Below are 26,467 nucleotides of genomic sequence, written 5' to 3' on the forward strand. Positions count from 1 at the left end.
CAGCTGTATCTTTTTATCGCACTTTTTGTTGATTTTGTTACATTGAATACACGTGCCATTGTCTTTTCTTTTCTGGTCCACAACCATTTCGATATCGCTCTCGGACAGCCCCGAGCTGTAGTATTGCACCCAGTGAAAGCTAGAGTCAAAATAGTCACCTAGATTTGCATGGTATTGAGCATTTAATACAAGTTACATCTTTTACTTCATTGTTTTTAATTTGAACTGTTTGCTTGTTTGTTATACCGCTCTGCTTCTTACCTATTACTGCAGCATTCGTTTCCTCGTTCATGATGTTTTCAATCCCTTCTGCCAGGAGTCTGTTTTTACCCGCTACATCCACTGGTTTTAAATCTAGTCGAGCACTCAACACAATGTCCTGTATCTCACAAATATCATTATCTGAAAACAAGACTGGTGTTTTTCCGTTTTAATTTGCAAAGAGTCACGTAGATATTCATGGTGTGTTGCATACTTGTTTTGATAATGATTTAAACTAAATTCAAGTTTGATTTGTCTTTCACGTATGTCATATTGACCGTTCCTTTGTCACAGGGACAGTTATAGTAGTAAACTAATAATCCGCCGCCAGTGAGTTCAAATATAAGACTGTCCACTTTTTAGCAGCTTCTAGTTTTTGTTTGCCATGTCTTTATTCACAAAAAATGTGTATCAAGTGACCTTAGCTTTGTCCCTAACTGGAGTAATCCTGGGCTGCTCTGTAGAACGGCTCGTCTTGTTGTTCTTGGCCTTGACCAGAGCACCAGGAACATGGCCCCCGATCTCAGCCAAAGTCAGGATAATAGTGTTGTTGTCCATCACGATTTCTGATCGTCTTTATACATTATAAAGCTATGCTAGGCAGATAAGTTTAGAACGGTCTCGTTTTACTTAAGAATGAAAATACAGCATACATATGTGACTTTAACAGATACGTTATGAATATCATGACAGGCCTTTAAAATTTTAAGGTAAACATTACTAGCACTAGGATTTGTTGCATCAATCAAGACAACAAAAAACTGTACCAAAACTTGGATACTTGCATAAGATTCATAAGAAGTACATGTGGTCTCATTTTGGCAACCTCGTGCTTTGTTTTGATAACAAAAAGATAAACAGCAGACACAATCAGACATGTTTTTTTTAATTTTGCTATCTATCACAAAGTCACAGAGAAATACTCTAGATATCATGTGATGCAAAACAATTTAGAGTTCATTTTTCAGAAATAAAAATGACATCCTTTCTTCCAGCCCGACAGTGTCCTCATGATAATCAATTTACTTCTAATTCCGTTAAAAATAGTCTTAAACCACTAAAACACTGATAAAACACGTATGTATTACTCCTATTAAAACACTTAAATAATCTTAAAACACTAAATAACACATTTAATCCTTAAATATTAATGAAATGTATTCTCTTGTTATTTTCTGCCACCCTGCCGCCACCGTCTACCAATAATCAATCTTTTTTTATTTGTTTGTAGCCTGCGATACTCGTTCAACCGGTTGAGTTCCGTTAAAATAGTATTCGAATTTATATTTTAATGATGTAAAAGCCCACACCGAAGTGTGTATATTAACAAAAAATCAACAACATAACAGTTGCGCATTATGTTATATTCCGAGTGTATGTCTGTCACTCGAATAATTCCAAAAGCGCATGCTAAATAATCTTTATGTGAATTAAATATCGGGTAAGTGTTGCTTAATATTCATTTGCATTTCAGATATTTTCAAAAGTATTTTGAGACCACAGGACATTGTGGTCTCAAAATACTTTTGGGAAGCAAAGATACTGATCAGGGCTTATTTCCTTCTTTGGGCTTTGGCAGGGTCCTTATATAGGCACCTTTATTCCCCGAAGAGAATGGCCCCTTTCCCCAACATAATTTATTTAAAATCATGCACATCCCAAAAATTTTAAGTAAACCAGAGCTCCAGATAAGGGCCGTACAGCTGTAAATACACCTTTCTCATGAAGGTTTATGCATTTAATTTTATAAACTGGACGTACAATTACGACTTTAATATCCATTTTATGCATTAACAAAAAAACATCTGGCCATACCAATACGTCAGCGCGGCGTGATTTGTTGGTCTAAATCCTAACAGCGCTTTTTGGTAATTTAAATTACCGAAAAGTTGTAGACTGGATTCCGGTAGTATTGTCTATTCTGTCGCGTGATTTCCTGTAACTTGTAAACCCGTCAAAAACAATGTCTGCGCGCAACGAAAGGTCGGCTTAACCGGAAGCGGTTCAAGACAACACTTTGTTGTCATTTAAGCAGTGCCTTCCCCAGGAATTTGTTCAGGCGCCCCGGGGTGGGTTCGGGAGGGGTGTCCCCTCCCGACGTTGATTTTTTTTTTAATTTAACGTGTCAATTCACATTCTGTGGTGCGTTATAACTCAAAGAAAAACAGCGTCAAAAGACGTCATTTGGTGCGCTATGACTCTTCAAAAAAATCCCCCAGTCATTTAAAAATATATTTTTTATATTGTTTAATTGTTTTAAAACTTTTCCGCACAGATAGTAAAATCCCGAATCGAACGATTCCCCAATACATCCGTTTCAAACCGACTCTATTACTGTATACTTATTATTTTTCAAGTTTCTATTTATTACCCGAGAATCCCGTTTATTCCGTTTTTATCAATCTCTTTCTGGTAAATATTTACGATTAAAGCTTTCAGTTATTTATTTAACACAAACCTTGCCATTTTTTAAGTGACTAGTTATAGATTTGATGAAATATTGCCTCTGAATATGCGTCAATCTCCTGACCTGTTGTGTGCTTGTTAAAACGCTCAATACACGCCATTTGTATGCAATAGACGCGACGTTGTACATGCTGCATAATTTTCGCGCTCTTTTTAATTGAGAAAAAGATTCGACACAAAATAAATTTGCACTGCTAATTTGAAGCAAAAATATTTAACGTTGCGGTAACATTTACATTCGGAAGTGTGTTTCGGATTAAAAACGCGTTAACATCGACTTACGGTAATGGGTTTCGGATTACAAATTTAATTATTCCCATTTGAGATTTCAACAAATATTAACCGTTGCGTTATAAATTCAACGATAATTTTTTTACACACTTTACGAGTCAAATAAATGTTTTGACGGAATTATGCATGAAATTCACGTTGTCCACGAGGATCACGGCCATCAGTCTTCTCAACTATCGATTATCGGACGAAACATTTTCAAGTGTGCGTAATTAATTCAACGAAAATTTGTTAAAGCGCATTACGTGTCGAATAAATGTCAGAAAAACGAGGTGAATCAGTTCTATAAATGGACATGTTGAAATATACATGTACTGGAATTAAATAAATTGTTATCACATAATTGTAACCGCATAATAATTAATTGTTTACCACTTGCAATTAATTTCTCGTATTAATTATGAGTCACAGGTAACACTTGTTTACAGTAAAAAGGTGTGATGATGATGCCCGAAACCGTCTTTAATGTTCTGTACTGTACTAATTACCGGTTTTATATTACTCAAATGGTACAACTACTTGCTAATCAAGCTGGGATAAACTCTTACTTCATGACCGACGTCAATCAAAAATAATGGTCGATAGTTAACCCCGCTCTCATAAGCATTCGCGTAACCGATCGGACGATGAACTTCACAGTTTGACGACTGGAAAGTTACCAGATACATCCTTGTCAGCATTTAAATGACCGTGTAATGTGGCTAGAATAATCGATACGCGCGTCATGCTATTTTCTTATCAGTGGATTATCCATTACCCCATGTGGTGTTTATGGCGATTACTTGTGAAAGTAGGTACCGAGTGCTCTTTTAAAACAGGGAATATTGATACACTGATAGGGAAACCTTGATTTTTTTTGGACAATCTCCACTTTCTTTTACTGAAGAATACACTGATCGGAAAATTTCAAGCGCCCCGGGTACTCTGATTTCGAAATTCAAGCGCCCCGGCAAGGGGCGCTTAAATGGCCTGGGGAAGACCCTGATTTAAGGACTACATACGGTGTCGTCTAACCATCCTGACATTCAATCTGTAAACCCAGAAAAAGAAATTGTCGCCCCGATATTAAACAATTTGATTGCATCTGTGGCTTAAAACGTTAGAAAACACGATGGGAAACGGATGAGACAGCAACATAAGTGTTCATTTACTTAGCTTACTAGCTGGCTTGTGTTTTCTTGTCAAGATTTGAAAAATGAAAAAATAGGGTTAGTCATGAGTTTTAATGTGTAGTTGTATTTGCATCATAATTCAGAATGGAAAACCTAATCAAGTAACTTTAAGAAGCTAAATATATTTATTTGAATTGCTGCAAATGTTTCTGTTAAATCAGATATACACCCTTCAATATCCAAGAACACGGGTAGACTACAGTACTACCTGTATTTTTGGATATGGTAGTACAGGTACTAATTGATTTCCAGCGTCACTCCTTTTCTTTCTGTCAGTGGCAGTACCGTTACTAATTTCACAAATCCTTATCTGGAACTTTGGTAAACCTTGGAAATAGTTAACGCCTTCCTTAGCTAAAGAAACTTCAGCGTACAGTTTATATAGTATTGACATACCTGTACGCTGAAGCCAACCCCGTATCGAAAGTCAACCAGTCATAAAATATTTATGTCACGCTATAAATCAAAGAAAGCTCATTTTCTTGAATACATTTCTATATATATTGGTGAATGAAAATAAATTACTGCATCGGGGAATATTTTAAGGTTCAAATGTTTCAAATGCATAGAGATCTTACAATAGATGAAAATAACTCTCATAAGTCTGAAATTCACAATTTTGACGCCATTGTCGCTTTGTCATGTGACGAGTTTTCATTTGGATACTTTCGGATCGACCTTGACATTTTTTGCTGAAATTGTAAACATTACTTTCGTTTTCTGAAATCTATTATTTGTGATTAACAACTGGTGGATTATAAGACTGATTTCAGTGTGAATCAGGTAGTTTAAAATAATACATGTATTTACCTTGAGTTTGTATTTACACTACAATTTGTTTACAAAACATGCCAGAATAATCTAAAATACCGGGAAATGTCATTCTGAATTTGAAAACACTTGTGCACATGGTATGTTACTAAAAATAGAAATAACGTCATATGACCGTGAAATCGCATTTCAAGAAAGTCTGTCACATCGCTGTTTTTCTCGAAATGTAAGAGCAGAATAGATAAAATTGAAATGTTTAAGATAGTATTTTGTGAAAGAATAAATCAGTTTAATGTGAAAAATGTCAATCTTTCCGATCAAGTGGTTGTTTTGGGCCAATAACTGCATTTAAATGTCAACTTTTCGGGAATTTCTGGTTGACTTTCCTAATGGGGTTGGTCCATAACTATAAAGTCGCGCCTGTCAAAAACCATAAAAAGCGACATTTAAAGTTATGGTAGCCAGAACTACCCCTTCCTCAGTATTGTGGATATTTCCCCCTAAAATTGAAGGCTGGGTATTTTCCCCACATAAAAAATACTGTAAAAGCATTGCTTGTATTTAAGTGACTGTTACAGTGACCGAAGAATGTAAATAAAATATTTTTACAGAAAAAATCAAATTTATACTTGTTAGGAATCAATTAAGTACCTAAAACAACATAACACATGTGGGATATCAATAACATATATTGCTTCAATTGGTTGACTGGCTGTACTAGAGGGATATTCACTTGAATCTAGAAACCATCTTCATATATCAGATAAATGATTTAAAGGACAATCATATTTAACTTAACTTTATTGGACAATTGCCTTATTATGACGAAAATCCTTCAATATTTACTGCCGAAGAAACAAATCCAACACCACTGTCCGCTATTGTTGTTTATTTTTTCGCCTGGTAGATACGCGGTAAATAGGTTAAACAGCACCAATATGTAATTGAACATGAATAATCAAAGCTCTGACATACTATTGAAAGTTACAATGAATCATGTATATAACAATTTAAATACATGGAATTTAAGACATAAAATAAATAAATAGCACAGTAATGTTGAAGCACTTTCGTATTTTTTCGTTACTACAATTAATTGAACTATAAAAATTCAAATTTTGTTAAAGTCCGAGTTTTACAACATTTAATTACCAAAAATTGGTTCCAACCAGGCTGTAGCGAGAGATGTTTTCTGTCAGATTTTACAAGTAGGTCACGCAGGTTTGTTTAAAAACAATGTCCCGAGGGCGCTAATGAAATATAGCGATTCAACCCGACCCGTGAGTTAACCGGGTTTGAGTATATATATAAAAGACTAAGTTTAAAAAGAACAATGCATTTATCAGTTTTAAGAAAAACAAATCAATAATCGGTATTACGAAAATTTTAGTGACACCTTATAATTTCTCAGTCGCGAAATTATACAGAGGTTTCGCTGCCTATCGCCATTGTAGCAACTTGCGCCAAATTTTCAAAAGTGGCGAAGAATTTTTCAGAGTGGCAAATTTCTGACCTTATAATTGTAGTCTGTGCTAATCTTTATGGCACAAAATCATCAGAATGCGTTCAAACAAGCCCGATGGTCACTGATTGTTATCAGGTTGCTGATTGCCCCTATGTTCCAGATGAGAGTGACATCCAGTGAGAGATTATTTTTAATGTAATAGCATCTGTTTCACACTTGGTTGGGCACACTCTGTTGAAATCAAATCAGCATTATTTGTTTTTAATCTGAAGTCTTTTGAATAAATTTATTGCAAAATAGTGATTTTTAATTCAAAATAACTGTGATCATTTACAATTTAAACATATTTTTGAATTGGCAAATGTGGCTTCATTGTTCACATTTTATAGAAATATCAAAGCGTTCATCATAATCAACCAGGACAGGTAGTACACACATGCGCCTGTGATCATTTTAAGTGACATACTTGTGGCCATTATGTTACATTTCGTATGCTTGATTTTACTGCAAGTAATGGCTGCCAGCATTAAGTTTTGTCGCTCCCTCAAAGCTTGTGTTCTCATTTTCCAAAATCAATTTTCCAAAACATTGGTGCTTAGCCTTTAGGCATGCTTTATTTGGGTTAACAAATAATTGACAGCCGACTGTGAATCTTTCAAAATGTTCTCTGATGTCAATATCTCTTTGATATTTAGAATAAGCTGTTTGTATTTGACCACTTCGCGCTAGTAAACACTCATGAGACCCCTGTACATGTAAAATAAAGAATGAAATGCATTTTCATATGTTAAGCTTTGACCAAACAAAAAACAAAATCTCTGATACCGGTTTAACTTTATAGCTGATGATGACGATGTTAAATGTCCCTTATAAATATACCGTAAGTGAAAGGTACAGCTTAACACTATTTTAAAACATTACATATGTATCTAAAAAACCTTCATGTTTATTTGGTTACTTTATTAGTTTAACACTATGTGGTAAGAGAGTTATTATATAGAAAAAAGTGTTATTAAAAACAAAATTAACAAAAGAAATGTTAATTTATTGTATATGAATGTTATCTATTTAATAAAAAAAAGTTATCTTCTTTAAGAACATTAAAGGGATCTTTTCACGCTTTGGTAAATTGACAAAATTGAAAAAAGTTGTTTCAGATTCGTAAGTTTTCGTTTTAGTTATGATATTTGTGAGGAAACAGTAATACTGAACATTAACCATGCTCTAATATAGCCATTATATGCATCTTTTGACGATTTTAAAACCTAAAAATTATAAAGCGTTGCAACGCGAAACGATTGAATAATTTGTTGAGTTCTGTTTTTGTCGTTAAATTTTGTGAAACTACGAATATTGCTTATATAACGTATAAAATACGTCAACGATGTGTACTCGGCGGAATAGCTCAGTAGGCTAAAGCGTTTTTACTTCAGGACTCTGGCAGGACTCCAGGGGTCACTGGTTCGAAACCTGCTCCGGGCAATGTTCTTTTCCTTTTTTATTTTTTTTCTTGATTTTTTACTGGAGCTTTTACGATCCAATGTTTACATTTATCAATATAAAGCATTTAATGAATAAGTTAAAAAAATGCCAAAATCTGTGAAAAGGCCCCTTTAATTATATAGTGGGAGATATTCTCTTAAAATGCAGCCCAATTTAAGTAACATTTAGAATATAACCATGCTAGACAAACAGCATGTCCATTTCAATCCTTTCGTTAAGTTTGTAATATGATAAAAAGCAATTTACAGACATAATCAAAATTATGTACAACTACCTGGATAATCCACTCACATGTATACCAGTGCTTTCTACAGGAAGTTTTTCAGACGCCCCGAGGCTATTAGGGAGGGCTTTCCCCTCCATACGTTTTTGTTTTACTTTTGTAGAATCAAATGATGTTATTTGTTAGGTAATTGATAACAGTACTGCGGTATATGTTACACCCTTTTCTGCATTGATACGTATAATTATGATTCAATCGCTTCCCCAATACATCATATCAACATGATTCTATCTATTACTGCACACTTACTACTTTTCCTGTCACTATTTGTCGCACAATAATCATGTATATTCCATTCTAAAAATCAAATTCTGGTAAATATCGGGCCGTAAATATCAACGATTAAAGTGCTCCAGAATTTCATAAACACAATTTGATTGCAATTTTTTAAAAGTATCAAAGTTGAATGATTTTACTGCAGGTATGAACTGCCTACAAGTGCTGTTGCTCATTCCAAGGGTAGGTTCTTATTGGCCAAAATTGATTTTCCAAAAAGAGTTACATGTCAGTTGATGATGTCATTGACAAAGAATCGTTAATCGGCTCTACACATTTTCGGATAAGCGATATAATTAAGAATGGCAAGTTGCAGTTACTGAACGAATACACTGACCTAAAAAATTTCAAGTGCCAGCAACCTCTAATTTCATCATTCAAGGGCCCCTGCGAGGGCCTGTGGAAAGAACATTTAATTTATGTAATGTAGACAATAGGCTGAGAAAAACAGACTGAATAGTGAAAAATTTACTGCATGTGTATGTATTTCAGCCTGAAGCAATACAACCATGGAAGGAGGTCCATCTATCAGTGACTATTTGTGTTCAATAAGAAAAAGAAGGTCATGCAACAAGATATCAGATTCTTATTCTGCCATTCAAGATGGTGCAAGAAAATCCGCTCGAAGTGGCTCTAGTTACAAACAATGTTTGATTGTGGATAACAGTGATGTCAACTGTGTGGAGGAAAAGGATGTTGGTCATGAAACTATGAAAAAGGATGGCACATCTCACAGTTTGTATGCAGCATTGAATTCTATTATAGACTCCCCCCAAAAAACATGGTCAGGCAACAAGAGATCTCATTCTGATTCTGCCATGGAAGACGGAGCGCTAAAGTTAGCTACAAGTGACTCAAGTAACAAACATAAAACTATGATACATTTTAATAAAAAATTGAAAGATTCTTTGAAATCCACCGATACCTGCCTTGAATCTTCAGCTGAAGTTTGTGAACATTTTACACGTTCAAAATCCAGAAGACAAGGTAGAGTTAATACTAATGATAGATTAAGTGATGTGTTAGACTTAAATATGAACACCACTTATGCAAAAAGTCCAGGTCAGACAAAGAAACATTCCGATATTGAACATGCGATTCATATAGAAGAGATATTGTCAGAAATAAGGAAAATAAGATCTCCCCGAAAAACAGAAAACTGTGACAACACTGAAATAGCCAGCTTTGAGCATACATGTACTAGTCTTCCCAAAAGTGTAGATGGTAATTTGGAATTAGAAACCATTGAAAACACAATCAATAAATCCGAACATAATAGCCTTTTTCATGGAGAAGCTTGCAGGTATTACACAAATCGTCTTGAAAATCTTAACATAGAAATGGTTGAATCAGATTTAAACAGCATTTTGAATGAAAAGGCAAATGTAAATGCTTCTACGTTGGAGGCTGAGAACAGAGATTTGGAATCTGAAGGCGGCTGTGTGCATGATTCAGTTGAACTGCATCAGATTTCGGGGACAGATCCTCCCATGTCTGATCTCTCAGGCTCTGACAGCGATAATGACAGTCTGCCAGATTTGACTTACTTCCTTTCACCAAGAAAGAATTGTAAGTACTGTTTGAAATATAAATTTAATGATTAATTAAAATTATAAAGCACTTATTATACATTATTTTTGAGATGTTATTAGAAACAAACACATATTCTTTTTTTCGGCGGCTTGGCCACAACATACTTATTAGTTTACTTATTATGTATCTTTTCTAAAGCCATACCTGTTCCAACAACAACTCCCTGTGACCTTGAACAATCAGTGACCCCTGTTGACACACCCTTGGAATGTTTGGATTCCAAAGAGAGTAATACCATTACCTGTGACCCAGAAGTCGATGACGTAAAGCCCAGTCTGTGCATGGCAAAGACGGGGCAAAAGAGAAAGAAACGTCCCAAAGATGAACTGTCAAAGAAGGGAAAAGAAAGGTAAGAAATGCATATGTGCATAAACATTTTCCCACAACTTTTTACCTGATCTGAGCATGAATTTGGTGAGCAAAAGGTATTTTCACGGCGCCATCTCTTGTCTGTAACTATCCACGCAAGGTGGACTGCTGTTGAGATAGTGTCTAAAAATGTACTCATTACATTTTTGTTATTGTAGAAACCTCAACTGTCATTGTTTTCTTACAACCTTCACAATTAAGCCTGCACAACACGCAATAAAATTTCACAGGGTTTGCATAAATATTTTCCCAGTTCTTCCATGATTGCAGTTATGCACATACACAAACTCCATAATTGCTCCAGACTTCTTATATCCAACAATTGTAAGAGAAGCTTTAAAACTTAGTTAAAGCCACGATTTTAGTAATAATACAAGGACCTTGCAAAATAAATATAAATGTGTATTAAGGAAAATTTAAATTTAAACATATACATGTTCCTATTGCTATCTCATATATTTAACCAAAAAATATTACACTTTGTGCATTTACACACTGTGTGTAAAATAGTTCAGTTTAGAAAGCTTGTGCATTTGATGACATTGACAAATGTTGGTGTTTTTTTTTTCAGACAACGGCGGATAAGAGAAAAAAATGATGTTGTTGTACGGTTTCTCACCTCGGCAGAAATGAAGGTATGAACACTAAGTATCATGATAATATAGCATTTTGGATCGCTTTACTCCAGAATCTATTTTGTCTGTCTGTCTGTTTGTGTGTTAGGAAATAAACAAATTGCAGCGCTGTGTGGCTGCAGATTGATAAATTAAGCGTTGTAATTGATTAGAGGTTTAATGACAGAGGAACCTTTGGGCTTTATATTTGTGATTTATCTATCATGTTTATTGCAATGTGCACATCATTCATTAGGTGCTAAAAAAAGGTGTCAGTGTTTTATGTTCTTTATGAGCATAGTTTTACATGACTGTTGTTGAAGTGAAGATCAAGGTATTAGATTTTGTAGCTCCTTACCAGACTATGGAAATGCTATATTGTGCTGCATTTGGCATAAGACCAATTTTTTTGCAAGATGGGACTCACTTGACCAAATATGAATACAATTAATTATGTTTATATACGTTTTAAATGTAGAAAATAGTATTATTATTTAAATTGAATAATTAAATTTTATGAATACACTTTAACTACAAGATACATACTAACTAATGACTAACTAACTACTCTTCTGGACTCCATTTAAAGCATGATTATGATTATAAGGGGAGATAGTTATTATGTACACTGACAAAAATACCACTTCAATTTTTTTTCCTAGCACAATCATTTAGAGAAATAACCGCATCAATTGTATTATTGTCCTTCTATTTGCCAAAACCTATCCAGAAGTTAGGGATGCTCATGTCACAATCAACACTAAAATGAACTGCTTCTTTTATAACTTATAAAAACTTCATTCAAATAAGCCTTGATATCTTACTTTAAAAACCATACAATTATGATCTAAAATTGATTTTCTTTATAAAAAATCATGATCTCTTGTTTTGTTTTCTAAAGTGGCTGTTACGATTGTTAAAATATATTTCTTGATTCCTGATAAACTAATGATTTAAAAGATTTCCGAGTATACAGATATTATGTAAGCAGCTCAACAACTGTGAACATTTAAAACATTTTATTGAAAATTTAGACACTTTACATGATACATGTATAAAGCCTCTTTAAATTGTCAGCCACATTCTCAATTTGTTTAATCAACAGAGACAAGGCCTACAGCACTCAATATTAGATAAGCCTATTTGGCGAATTAAAGAGTAAGCCTTCAGGGCCCTCGTTTTTCACTTTTACCGCCGAATATCGGCGGCTTCCCTTATGAAAAAAGTATACTTTTTTCCCCTATTTCAGCTTTTTTTGTATACCTATGTTGCCAGCTGGTATTATGCTACTATCCTTTGATTAAATGTATATTTATTTAAATCACATTAAAATATAGCAATTTTAGGTGTTGAATGGATGGTGAAAAGATCTTCTAAAATTCCCCTTTTCGTCCAAAACGACGCGAAATTCCCCCCTCTAAGGGCCCCGGCCCCAATGCCCCAAAGTGTAGCAAGGGCCCTGGCCTTACTATGTAATGATAAACAAGTTAATGAAAGACAAAACAACCTGAAGAAACCTACTGATCTTGGTTGTAATTGACTCATTTTGTAAAATATCAGGGGAAGCGTTGATGTGTTAACACCAATCAGTCGCTTTTTCTGCTCAGATGACCTCTGCAAACACATATGCCATGTGTTTTATTCAGTATCTTTAGAAACTATTTACAGTACATGTACGGTAATTTGGTTGATAACAGAGACACTTGACGAAAATCCTGTCTAGTAAAGAGCCCAGCACCATGCACGATGAGTATAAGAAGGCAACTCCACGAGAGCGCAGTGTTATGCAGCAGCGGGGATTCGGCCCTCTTGACGACGAAGATCAGGTAGACTACACAAATAATGACCTTAAAAAAATTACGTTCAAAACAATATTAAAAACATGTATATTAAAAACAACAAGAATAGAGTCTCAGTCAATATTGAAAATAATGACTAGTATGGTATAAAAATATTGACAATATAGCTGTGTTATGATATCAGAATTATGACATTTATTTTAATTTGTGTACTTTTGAAGTAAATGTTTGGGTGCAACAACTCCTATCTCTTGCTGACACGTGGCGTCTCATCAGGATCCAAACTGTTTGCTTATTCTGATAGTATTCTATCAAAAAAATCGAAGAAAATGCTAAATTTAGAAATTCAGCAGACAACAAATTTCCCAGCATGCAAAGGGTTAAAATAGATACATTTGACAATTTTCTGCTCAATACTTGAGGTGGAAATATTGGCTGATCTTGCATATGGTAGTATTTGAGTTAAGTGGGGTCAAGGTCACTGTTACAAAAATAGAGAAAGAGAGTCCACTTAATTGAGGTATTATGCTGTAATTGTGAGTGTAGTAAGCCTACATGCAGACCTTGCTTTCAAAGTTAATAAACTTAATGAAAGTTTAACTAAATTAATTTGTAAAGAGTCTAGTTTCTATGCATGGTCACATTTCTTGTTTAAATTTCTACATTTGGAGCTTGCAGTTTACATAATACACTATAACTTCTACAGATGTTTACATATGTGCTGAATAACTTCTAAAGATATTCAACGTCAGATGGGTCTTTGTTGTCATTTGACCAGGTGACTGACAAAAAAAATGTGTATTATTCTATCAAAACAGAAGATAAGTTAAACTCACTGTCTTTGGACAGCTGTCGTTTAATTTTTATGCCGCCTGATCGAATGATCGGGGTATATTGTTTTTGGCCTGTCTGTGTTTCATTGTATGTGTCTGTCATTGAAGCTCATTGGGTCATTGTCGACCTGAAATGGCTTGAAGTCACCCGGAGGTGACTAGAAGCCGATTCTTGACACCCAAAGGGTGACTTAAAGCCGATTCATGTTGTCGTGAATATTATATGAGATTTTAGACGTAACGTTGATTGGCGGTTGTCGCGAATGAGCACGTTACTATTATTATTATTTTGACGTCATATAGATTTGTATTGTTGTTGACGGGCAGTTGAATTAAAGGATCGAACCTGAACAGTCGTGTTTTGCATATCAACTCAAAGTACACCGTTATACCTTCGTGAAATTGGTGCCGTGAACAAACAGTAAAATGCCGACGACAATAGAGAAGTTACTAGGCCAGCGGCTAGGTTTGAAAAATATTATTGACCGTTTCGTCAGTAAAATAGAAGAAGCGAGCGATGAAGACGATGACATTCAGTTTCAAGCGCTTATCGAGAAATTAGAAGAAAAAGTGGCATGTCTGCTAGTCCACAATGATAAAATTCTCTCGCTCACCGACGCCGACGCTGCGCCAGAGGAGATGGTCGAGGCAGAAGAGAATACCTTCGACGTAGAGGTCAAACTACGAAGATACAAGCAGCGTCTACACGGCCTAACATTGGCATCACAGACGCCGCCGATTTATTATCGCATGCATCTGGTTCCGGTAGTCAGCAGGCATCCGGTCCACTACCACCAAACAACCAAAGCAGGGTGAACACCAATTCGTCAAACAACAGCGGCCAGTCAGCGCCCGAGATAAGTACATCTAGTACTCATAAATTGCCGAAATTAACACTTCCACGATTTGACGGTGATATATTACAATGGCAATCGTTCTGGGATTCATTTGAATCGCCAATCCATTGCAATGTCAACTTGACTGATGTGCAGAAATTCAATTATTTGAAAACACAGTTGGAGGGTACAGCCGCCATGACTATTGAAGGATTTGCACTCACGAATGCAAATTACACGCCCGCAGTCGAATTGTTAGGTGAAAGGTATGGTCAACATTGCAAAATTGTTCATGCAACCATGCAAGCGTTATTGAAATTTTCATCACCAACTTCCACAGTCGCGAGTTTGAGAGGGTTTTACGACCGCATGGAAACGTATATCCAGGGTCTTGAGTCGCTAGGACAACATCAAGATATGTACGGTAGCCTTTTGGTGCCAGTTGTATTGGAAAAATTGCCGATGGATATACGTAAAAATCTCGCCCGCGTTAACGAGAATAATGACTGGTTTTTGCACGATCTGCGACAAGCGATTAACAAGGAAATCATCATTCTCGAGATCGGCACCGGAAGTTCCTATGCGTTGCCGGAAGTTAGCGACTACAACTCAACAGCATTGTTTCATGCAAGTGCGAATGGTAAGAAGACTTCATACACTCCTAGCAACAAGTTTGGCAAAAGGAATACGCAAAATTATTCTAGAACATGTGCATTTTGTGATCAAGAACATTTAAGTTGTGAATGTAAAAACTTTCCTGACACTGCTGCCCGAATGAATGTTGTGAAACAGAAACAGCTTTGTTTTAACTGCTTGGGTAAACACCGAATCACAGAATGCAAGTCAAACAGACGCTGTCAAAACTGCCACCGGAAGCATCACACTTCTATCTGTAAGGAGCTACAAAGAAAACCGGAAGTTGAATCGCCGCAGCCGGAAGCCGCCGTATTCTTCTCGTCTACAAAGAGGTCGAACGCAGACGTTATATTAAAGACCGCCATTGCCCCTGTTTTGTCGTCTCGCAATACAACGGATGCCGCCATATTAGTCGACGAAGGCGCACAGCGATCCTTTATCACCAGAAAGCTTGCTGACGATCTTCAACTAGAGAGTGATGGAATAGAAACACTTAGCCTGACGGGATTCGGAGGAAGTAATAACAGAAGCTTACAGCAACTAGAACGCACGACAGTGTACATAGTTTGGAAGAGAAAGAAGATACCTGTTAGTGTACTCATCGTCCCCACTATTGCGGCTCCCATCAGATGCGGATATCTTAGATCGACTGCGGAACTTCCATACCTGCGGGGATTGAAGTTGGCTCATTCCGTTACAGGTGAAACGTTATTTGACATTTCATTACTCGTTGGAGCTGACCACTATTGGGATATTGTCGAAGATCATGTTGTTCGAGGGAATGGGCCGACCGCCGTCAAGTCTAAGATTGGTTATTTACTGTCCGGTTCGATGCCCTCCACGTCTCATGCGTCAGCTGATAAGCACATCTTGAACGTACTTGCATCGCGCGCCCCAGAACACAGCATATTAGAACGTTTCTGGAGTCTTGAGAACATGGGTATCTCACCTTGTGAACCTGACCGGAAGTCTGTCGAGTACCTACAGCAATACCAAGCGACAGCTATTGAGTACGACAACGGAAGGTACCATGCCAAACTACCATGGAAGCAAGACCACCCTGCTCTACCAACAAACCACAACATAGCCTTGAAGAGAACTGTTGGGGCTATTCAGAGGTTGTGCAATGAACCGGAAGTGCCTCGGGCACATGGTGACATCATAGCAGAGCAGGAAAGACATGGCTTCATCGAGCGGGTACCACTTGGTCAAGAGTCAGCTGAACAAGTGCACTACATTCCTCATCACCCAGTGGAAAAAGAATCATCAACGACACCCATACGCATCGTCTACGATTGTAGCTGCCGTCAGTCACGTGATTCACCAAGCTTGAACGACTGCCTGGAATCAACGCCACGGGCATTGAACGAGCTTACGTCAATTCTTACAATCGTCACAGAAATCGAGGCTGTACTTAACGATCGGCCATTGACGTATGCATCAACAGATCTAAACGACCCCGCGCATATCACGCCGTCGCAGCTGTTATACGGTCGCCGAGTTACAACGCTGCCACACGATGACGTCACATTCGATGCCGGGAGTACTGTCGCTACAGCCGATCATGCTACATTTAACCGCATGGCAAGGCGACGTGAGCTGCTCATACAACAGTTATACAGACGCTGGAAGACTGAATACCTTACGTCACACCGCGAGCACCACCGAATGTCTGGTTCCAACACGCAGACGATCAACACCGGGGACGTGGTGCAGATCCATGATGATGGCCCGAGATGTCGATGGAAACTTGCCGTGGTCGTCGATGTTGTTGCCGAAATGGACGGGCATGTTTGCGAGGCGAAAGCGCGAATCAGTAACGGATTGTATACCATAAGGCCAATAGCGAAACTTTATCCACCGGAAGTGAAAAGTGCCAATAAAAACTGATGGACAATCATGATATTGTTGTTTTGTTTTTTTGATATTGTTGTGATGGACTGTTTTTAAATATTTAAGCATTTTGTTATGATTATCGTATTTGTATACTTATGTGAAAACTCTGTTTTTATCATTTTGCGGCCCCCAGTATGTCGTGAATATTATATGAGATTTTAGACGTAACGTTGATTGGCGGTTGCCGCGAATGAGCACGTTACTATTATTATTATTTTGACGTCATATAGATTTGTATTGTTGTTGACTGGCAGTTGAATTAAAGGATCGAACCTGAACAGTCGTGTTTTGCATATCAACTCAAAGTACACCATTATACCTTCGTGAAACATGTCACCCTGGGGTGACTAGAAGCCGATTCATGTCACCCTGGGGTGATTTCGAGCCGATTCTAGTCACCCGGTTGGCTTGAAGTCACCCCAGGGTGACTTCAATCCATTTCAGGTCGACAATGACCCAATGAGTGTCATTGAATGTGTCCCATAACTTTAACCTTGGTCATAACTTTTGCAATATTGATGATAGCAACTTGATATTTGCATGCATGTGTATCTCATTGAGCTGCACATTTTGAGTGGTGAAAGGTCAAGGTCATCCTTCAAGGTCAAACGTGAAAAAAAAAAAAAAAATTAAAGTTGCGCATTAGGGGGCATTGTGTTTCTGTCAAACACATCTCTTGTTTGAATCATGATTTGATATTATAGAAATTATAAATCTCATTTTACAAGGCTTCCCTAAATCATTAAACAAGGCATTGACCTTGTATTTCCTACATTTTCAGATAGAGACGGTTCTGAACACTTATGTGGACTGGGTCCGAAAGATGGGATTAGAACCGGTTAACTATGTAAACTACTTCTTTGCTGTTTGGATACCTGAGGTACGTTGAAACTTGCAGAGTTGATTGGATTTTAGTGGTGAGGGACATATTGTTTTTGCCCTTTCTGTTAGTTTGTGTGTTTGTTTGCATCAAACTTGAACATTTGCCATAACTTTTGCAATATTGAAGATAGCACTTTATATTTGGCATGAATGTGTATCTCATGGAGCTGCATATTTTGAGTGGTGAAAGGTCAGGGTCATCCTTCAAGGTCAAAGGTCCAAAAAATATCAAAGCGGCGCAGAAGGGGACATAGTGTTTCTGACAAACACATTAATTGTTTTCAGTTGTTTTCATAACTGTCAATCCAATGTAAGGCTTCATTCCTAATTTTTTTACAATACAAACCCCAGCAGAATTTAGAAAGAAAGTTGCCCATATTATCATGTATCAATATCAATTTTATGACAATGAAGAAAGTTGGTAATTGCCATATAGTTGTAAATAAGATTGAAGACTTGACACTTTTAATAGTGAACAATATTGAGTTGTTTCTGTTTCAATACAGAGACTTCACAATAGGTTAAATATTGAACAATTAAGCTTTACAGATTGAGACTTGGGGGAAATTTAAATAAGAAATGTTGCACATAGGGACTTGCTGACTAAATGCTGGGTATTGTTTCAGTGTTAACTGGGTCCATTTTAGTTGCCATTTCTTTTTCTGTTTATATTTTGTGCTTATCATGGCTTTCTACCTTTCAGGCTATTGTATATTATTTCCGCAAACAAAAAAGGTACTCCAGACCGAAGGCCTTAGAGATGTTTTATAAAGGTACGCATGTTTGTAAGAAATATAAATATATTTTTATGAAATAGATTTTCTCATTTGACATATTTAATTTTTTCTGTATTATCATATTCATTAGTTTAAACTCTATATAAGCTAGATTACTTTGAAAGCTTATGTTTGATAGTGGCGCTTATAGCCTTTTACTATGGAGAACCAGTACTTAGCATATTTTTTTAAGAGATATTGAACGCTCAGGTGGCGTATTAAATCCTGGACCTCACTATCGCATGGCTGACACAGGGCTATAGATAACAAACATATTTGCGTTATTACTAGAGATGGCAACGGTTATTCGGTTAACCGGTTATCTGTTTGTTAAGGAGGTTAACCGGTTACACAATTAATATTCTGTTAATCTTGAAGAAAACACACACTTTTTGGTTGAACGCAACACATGCTCAAATTGTTAGTTTTGTTTTACCTCATTTCACTGTAATGGCTAATCCACTTATCCTATCGCAAATTATCGGCAATTACCATCCCGTGATGCCCACCTGTGGATCAAAAGCGATTAGAGTTGTAAACCATCGGGGTGCAGCGGATAAATGACCAGACACAAGAGCAATTAGCACCTACTCTGCAGTGAGTTTGTTGAGCACGTTACATTCTATTGTGCCATTGTGTTGACTACCACTGCTTGATATAATCAATAAAGTTGGACACTGTGATTACACCCGATCACTGTTGTTTTAACAACTTGTGCAAATTTAAACGCCCTAATAAACAAAATATATTTACGATAATTGACAATTGTTAGTAATCAGCAAACTGTGACTGCATGTAATTCTTTAAAGATAAAAAGTGTTAATAAAACACAACATAATTCAAATTCTGCACTAGCTTTTATTGATCAAGGTGTAGAACAATAATTATGTGTAAATGGCATGAAGGTAATGTAACAACAAAGAAATATCACAGCTCACCGACAAGCACGTAAAAAATGTTGGAAATGACTTTCGGAAATGACTGAGTATTATATTCAAAATGTAAAATATTAAATTTAGAATTTGATTTACCAATTTAAAGGCCATAATTTTAATGCCATAATTATTGCCCTTAGATTGTCCAAATTTTCATTTTATTATACAAAATCCTTGTAAACACTCTAGAGGTCACAATTTTGTTTCAGATTTTATGAATCTTGGTCAAAATATTGATTTTTGTAAGCAAAGTTTGATGTTTGGTAAGGAGGGTCAACTCAAAATATAGGTCACCAGGTAAAAGCTTCCAAAAACATTAACACTCCATACGCCAGAGTTTTGGTTCAATAATGATGAAACTTGACCAGGATGTTTGTCTGGACAATATCTAGGTCAAGTTTGACATTTGGTAATTATTAAATGAACTGACTCCTCTCAGGTGAGCAAACTAGGGTGATCTTGGCCCTCTTGTTATTATATTATATATGTCATTTCCTAAATTACCCACTTGAGTTAAAACACCGAGGTTGTAAAACCCATTTAAGCTCAAAAGTAGGGGGTGAAATTTTTTGCTAAAACTATTGAATTTACAAAAACACTATTGTTGTCAAAAACAGGGGGTAAATTATCCAATATACCCCAAAAGTTATCTATAGCCCTGCTGACACCATATCCTCTAGTCCACCATGATCTTTTTAAGGACACATCATTTTGTTACAGTAGAATAAATTGAAATAGCAATAATTACATGTATGTCAGCCATGATTTGTTAGATTGTTGGTCAATTGGTCAGTTTGTCAGTATGTTGGTCTGGTTTCTTTGTCAGTCAGTTGGTAGACAACTATGTTTTGTAAGTCTAACAGTTTCGATTGGGTCTTCACCAAAGTGAATGAAAATATTTGTTGACAAGTGAGTTAAAATACCAAATGGCTACAGAAACAGCAAATTTAAGACTTGATTGATCTCAAATTGACATCTTTACATGTTTTAATGTCCTCAGATAAAATGATCAGGGGGTATATTGTTTTTGGCCTGTCTGTCTGTCTGTCTGTCTGTCTGTCTGTCTGTCTGCCTGCCTGCCTGCCTGCCTGCCTGCCTGCCTGCCTGCCTGCCTGCCTGCCTGCCTGCCTGCCTGCCTGCCTGCCTGTCTGTCTGTCTGTCTGTCTGTCTGTCTGTCTGTCTGTCTGTCTGTCTGTCTGTCTGTCTGTCTGTCTGTCTGTCTGTCTGTCTGTCTGTCTGTCTGTTTGTCTGTCTGTCTGTCTGTCATTGTATTTCTGTCATTGTATGTGTGTGTCTGTCCCAAAACGTTAACCTTGCTCATAAAATGAGAACTCTTGGGTCTAAGTTCTTTAAACTTCACATGTGCATGCATCTAATCGACAATCTACAATCAAACTTTGTTTGAGGTCACTAGGTCAAAGGTCAAGGTCACTGGGGGCATTGTGTTTTACAAACACAGCTCTTGTTTCTCTTAAAGTCTACTAGAAAGGAACCAAAAGTTCATTTGTTAATAATTACCACTGGCCCATAATAAAGCATACATTTAAACTTTGTGAGAAATGGCTCTGGTACAATCATACACAATAATCATGCGATAAGACAGCTGAAAATGCATGTAATTATTTTTTGTAGTGCAACTTTATTTGTTTATTGCATTAAACATCTAAAGAAAGCAAAAGCAACAGTTTCCGGTCCACTCCCAGATCAATATTGTCTAAAATGCTATTCACTTGCAGAGGAAATTCAGCTTAACATATCAGCAGGATGGGTATGTTGTATTATGTTTGTACTGAATGCAGTCCCATGTTCTTCAGGGTATCGGAGGACCAAAGAAGAGCGGCAGGTTTTGATGGCAAGCCTGCGCAAAACCAGATAGCTTCACTGTTTGCAATAAACATTCTGTGCCGTCATTAATAACAACTCTGTACTGTCATTTAAAGGTGTTGGTGTTCAGAGCTTGCTGTAAAAGAAGTTTGAGAGTAATTTGTTCCCAATGTTTGACTCATGACTTCAAAATTGCAGCCAGAAGATCATGGGCTAGTTGTGAAAAAACACACTTGTTTCTGTTTTTAACCAGGTTTTTAACCAGGTTTTCCGAAGGAAAAAACTGGTTATTAGATTGGCGAATGCGGGCGGGCGGGCTGGCTGGCTGGCGGAATAAGCTTGTCCGGGCCATAACTATGTCGTTCATTGTCAGATTTTAAAATCATTTGGCACATTTGTTCACCATCATTGGACGGTGTGTCGCGCGAAATAATTACGTCGATATCTCCAAGGTCAAGGTCACACTTTGAGTTCAAAGGTCAAAAATGGCCATAAATGAGCTTGTCCGAGCCATAACTATGTCGTTCATCGTCAGATTTTAAAATCATTTGGCACATTTGTTCACCATCATTGGACGGTGTGTCGCGCGAAATAATTACGTCGATATCTCCAAGGTCAAGGTCACACTTTGAGTTCAAAGGTCAAAAATGGCCATAAATGAGCTTGTCCTGGCCATAACTATGTCATTCATTGTGAGATTTTAAAATCATTTGGCACATTTGTTCACCATCATGGGACGGTGTGTCCCACGAAAGAATCACGTCAATATCTCCAATGTCAAGGTCGCCACGACTAAAAATAGATTTAAAAAATAAAAAAAACTTACAAAGGGGGTTAATTTTTTTTGGTCATTTCAAAAGTTCAGTTTGAGTTTTCTCCCTTTATCAGATTTTTTTTTCACAATGAAAACCTGGTTTTGTGACAATTTTGTCCCTTGTCTTCTGAGTAAATTGGCATATAAACACCTACCATATTGAAAAACTACTGACCTTTTTCAAACTTCTGTATTGTTATCTAAATTTCCAAAGTAATAGGCCAGGAAGTTCAGACTTGAAAGCCAATGTAAGATGTGGTTATTAAATAAGGGTGTAAAAGAAGTGCCTTGTGGGCTTAATACAATTCTATATAGAAGGATTTAGGAAATGTTAATAGTTAATAATAAACAGGATTTTTTTTAAGTGAATAGAGATTGGCATGATGTGTGTTCTTTGATGCTCTTGTAGCCCACGCAATAATGTATTTTTAAAATATTTTTTCTAATATTAAAGTATCTATTCGCTGCTAGAGCTAACACACAGTCTTGATTCAAACTGTACACGCTGTTTGCTCATTAGACTGCTGTGATACAATCCCAGTTTCTTAAACAATTTGTATAAAATAATGTATTTATGTTCCTGTCAGAGTATAGACATAGTTTCCAATAAAAATGCCATGATGTACAAAATATGGCACTTTCTTTTATTATGCTGCCCACATATTTATATATGGTGAGCATAATAGTTGCCAGTTTGGGGCTCCTTCTTACTTCCGTCACACTTTTGTTACCGTTTCTCATAGGGCTTCAATATTTTTACTGCTCTCTTACATATTTGGCATGTATGGACCTTTACCTTTTGATGATGTTTGAGGTCACTGGGGTCAAGGTCACTGAGGTTTATAATAGATTTTTCCATCACAATTTTGTTACAGTTACTAATAGCACCTTCAATATTTTTCTGATCTCTTACATATTTGGCATGTAGGTACCTTTCATGGACCTCTACTTTTTGATGAGGTTTGAGGTCACAGGGGTCAAGGTCAACGAGGCTAATAATAGATTTTTCTGTCACAATTGTGTTACAGTTTCTCATAGGCTAGCGCCTTCAATATTTTACCGATCTCTTACATATTTGGCATGTACCGGTAGGTACCTTGCATGGACTTCTACCTTTTGATGAGGTTTGAGGTCATGGGGCTCAAGGTCAAGGTCACCGAGGCTAATAATAGATTGTCTCAAGGTCACACTTTGGTTACAGTTTCTCATAGTGCCTTCAATATTTGATCTATCTCTTATATATTTGGAATGTAGGTACCTTGCGTGTACTTCTACCTTTTTGATGATGTTTGAGGTCACTTGGGTCAAGGTCACTGAGGCTAATATTAGATTTTCTCAAGGTCACACTTTTTTCCACACAATTAAACCATATATCGACAAAGCATCATTGGGGAGCATCCATCAGTTTTACTGATATCCTTCTTGTATGAGCTGTCTGTGTTTAATTTAGACTTGTGTATTGCTTAATGGGTTTACAAGACAATTCAGGGAATGAACCTATTTTCATTATTTATTAGATTGTTTGTTTGCATTGTTATGCCCTGACTCCCCTTTGGTCTGTTGCATTCTTTTACATATGTTAAAGCCCTGTTTTACAAAAAAACAACAACAGAACAACTGTTATTAAACCTGTGGCAGGGTAACTCCACAAAATTTGCATCTAGAGTGGCAGGAAAGATAATACAAACATTTTAATCAGCATGTTAATTTGCGTCCCTGGGTATTTGCAACAAGAGCAGGTGTATTGCCTCTTCTTTCAAAACATAACCTTTAAAAAACTAGAATAGCTGCTAGTGTGATCTCACTTGTAATTGACCAATATTGCAATGTGATTTTGTGCTATTGGCTATTTTTTTAACATTAGTTTATTCTAAGACAAATGTGTAATGTGGGCGACAAAATTTTTCTACAAACACAAGGCTAGTTTTATTTAGTTTGTTTGAAAATTGTACAAATGTTGTTCGTTTTTGTCCACAAAGTGGAATTGTTTAATGTTTTTTCTATTGTTTGTTGGCACCAGTAAGATGAATGCATCAGTATGCAGTGCCAATGATTGCAGGTTAACTGACTTTGCCTTTTCAAAAGTTTTAATTCGATTTTTACCATACATATAAGAATGTTTGTGTGCATAATATCTAAGGCAAGTTTTTTGGTGCACTACTTATTATGCTCCCCAAAAATTTATTTTGGGGGCAGCATATAGTCACCGCTTCGTCTGTCCGTGTGTGTGTCTGTCTGTCAGTCCGTGCACAATTTTTGTCCGGGCTATTTCTCAGCAACTAATTACCGAATTCAATGAAACTTTATGGGAAGCTTCACTACCAAGAGGAGATGTGCATATTATCAGCGGATTCTGGTCGGATGATTTTTCACAGAGTTATGGCCCTTCGAAATTTTCTATTAAAAAATTCTTGTCCCCCCAACTACTGTGCCCTTTTATATCTGAATATATAGTGCAATATTGTGACAAAAAAAACTTTGGGGAGCATCACCCGTCTCCAACGGTTTCTTGTTTGTAACAGGAAGGGACAAATAATACAAAACTTGAAACACGGTTCAGGGGACTATTTGTTAACTCTGTAAATGCCACATTTATTGTCAATTCTTAATGAAAATTGCTCAGAACATTTTCCCCAATGTTAAATCATTAGAGTTCGAATCTGGGTCACAATGGGTCAGATTGTGATCTAGGCCAAGTTCGAAAATGGTTCCTGTCTGTTGAAAAACATGGCAACCAGGGTGGGGGCAGTTGGCCTTATTTGGGTGTAGTGAAACCTAGTTAACACTCGTAAAGTCGTATATTTGGTCCAATCATGATTAAACTTGCTCAGAACATTTTTTGTACTGATAATTTGGGCAGTTTTCCTAAGATGTCTATAGTGAAACCTTGTTATAGCACTCTAAAAGTCACATGTTTTATTCAGTCATGAAACATGCTAAGAACATTTATAATGATGACTAAAATATATTAGTTTTATGGATGCAGAGAATTGAGTTGGATTCAGGAAGACCTCAAATGTTTTTATTCCAAAAAAATTGTCTAGTTATTGTTAGTTTTAATTAGTATCTCAACATTAAAAGAAATGATTGAAACTCATAAACCAGCTTTTGTAAAACCAGTGTTGTTAAATTAGTTTACCATTAATCCTGGTTCACTTAATTATTAAGTTTCAATATTTGAAACTAATTGATTTAAGATACTGGAAAACACCATTACCTTCATTGTAGCAAAATACAAACATGTTTTTGAATCTTCGCTATTTAGTTGCCAATTGATGTATGTCTTCCTTTTTGTGCACATAATATGTATATGCAACAAGCTTTAGTGATCTATACTAGTTTCAGTACATATCATAGTTATATTTTCTAAACTAAACAAATGTTAACATTGTGTTTTCAATCTTGACATATTCCTAATTAAGAGTAATTATTTATCATTTGTAAATAATGGTACATTGTAAATAATGGAAGCATATTGTACACACTAATATCTTATTTATATAAAAATAAAATATATTTGTATGTTTATTATAGAATGTTTTGTTGGTCTATAAATTTATGTTTTTCAGGGTGTGTTTATTTCTTTATTTTTGCGTTATTTATTTATTTTTATTTAAATCCTTTAAATATATGCCTGTGCAGAAAACTGTTTGTGAAAGAAAAACTAATAATAAGGATTAATTATAATAAGAATTATTTTGTGTATTTTGAATTTGCTTCATTAACATTTTAATGGTAGAAAGATATAAACAACAAAGTAATCTTCAAATGTCTTCTATCTATCCATATGGATTGATTTACACTATTATAGAAAATTTCATTTTTTTACTTTTCACTGTTGAAAAAAAAGCAACATTCTAATGACATGCATTTGCTATCTTTTGTCGAAACCTGTCTGATTTACTTTTTGTATTTTATGTAATGGTGTGCCATTCATTTGTATATTGTCAAAAATATCTGTATTTGTTTTTATAAATTTTAAAAGCCCATATCCAGGGTGCAGGATCGGGGTTTACACACGGGCTAGACAGAATGTAAACATTGTAAAGAGCTTTATGTTTGCAAATGTCTTATGTTATTGAATTACATTTGCAAAAATCTGTAATGCATAAGACAGTTTTCTTGCAGTGTGTGCCAATATCTTAAGGTATACGAATAAATCCTTGAATATG

General features: G+C 36.1%; 1 protein-coding gene across 3 annotated transcripts; it reads left to right on the forward strand.

Moving 5' to 3' along the window:
* Positions 1-1,564: 1,564 nt before the first annotated feature.
* Positions 1,565-26,467, forward strand: LOC127852870 (uncharacterized). 3 transcript variants are annotated; one of them, XR_008036322.1, is made up of 9 exons: positions 1,565-1,702; positions 8,981-10,057; positions 10,220-10,430; positions 11,022-11,085; positions 12,762-12,890; positions 17,846-17,944; positions 18,650-18,719; positions 21,472-23,277; positions 23,605-26,467. XR_008036322.1 is itself a non-coding variant. In XM_052386881.1 (8 exons), the coding sequence occupies exons 2-8, from the start codon at positions 8,998-9,000 to the stop codon at positions 21,531-21,533; spliced, it is 1,695 nt and encodes a 564-aa protein (XP_052242841.1). In that variant the 5' UTR covers positions 1,565-1,702; positions 8,981-8,997; the 3' UTR covers positions 21,534-26,467. The 3 variants fall into 3 exon arrangements, 1 of the variants encoding a protein (XP_052242841.1); XR_008036323.1 differs by having other exon boundaries at positions 21,472-21,933; positions 22,096-26,467; XM_052386881.1 differs by having other exon boundaries at positions 21,472-26,467.

The sequence above is a fragment of the Dreissena polymorpha genome, chromosome 12 (assembly GCF_020536995.1).
Source record: "Dreissena polymorpha isolate Duluth1 chromosome 12, UMN_Dpol_1.0, whole genome shotgun sequence".
NCBI lineage: Eukaryota > Metazoa > Mollusca > Bivalvia > Myida > Dreissenidae > Dreissena > Dreissena polymorpha.

Coding starts and splice junctions, on each gene's coding strand:
- LOC127852870 (XM_052386881.1), top strand. CDS start 8,998: ATGGAAGGAGGTCCATCTATCAGTGACTATTTGTGTTCAATAAGAAAA. Junction 10,058..10,219: donor CCTTTCACCAAGAAAGAATT/GTAAGTACTGTT, acceptor TCTTTTCTAAAG/CCATACCTGTTCCAACAACA. Junction 10,431..11,021: donor TCAAAGAAGGGAAAAGAAAG/GTAAGAAATGCA, acceptor TTTTTTTTTCAG/ACAACGGCGGATAAGAGAAA.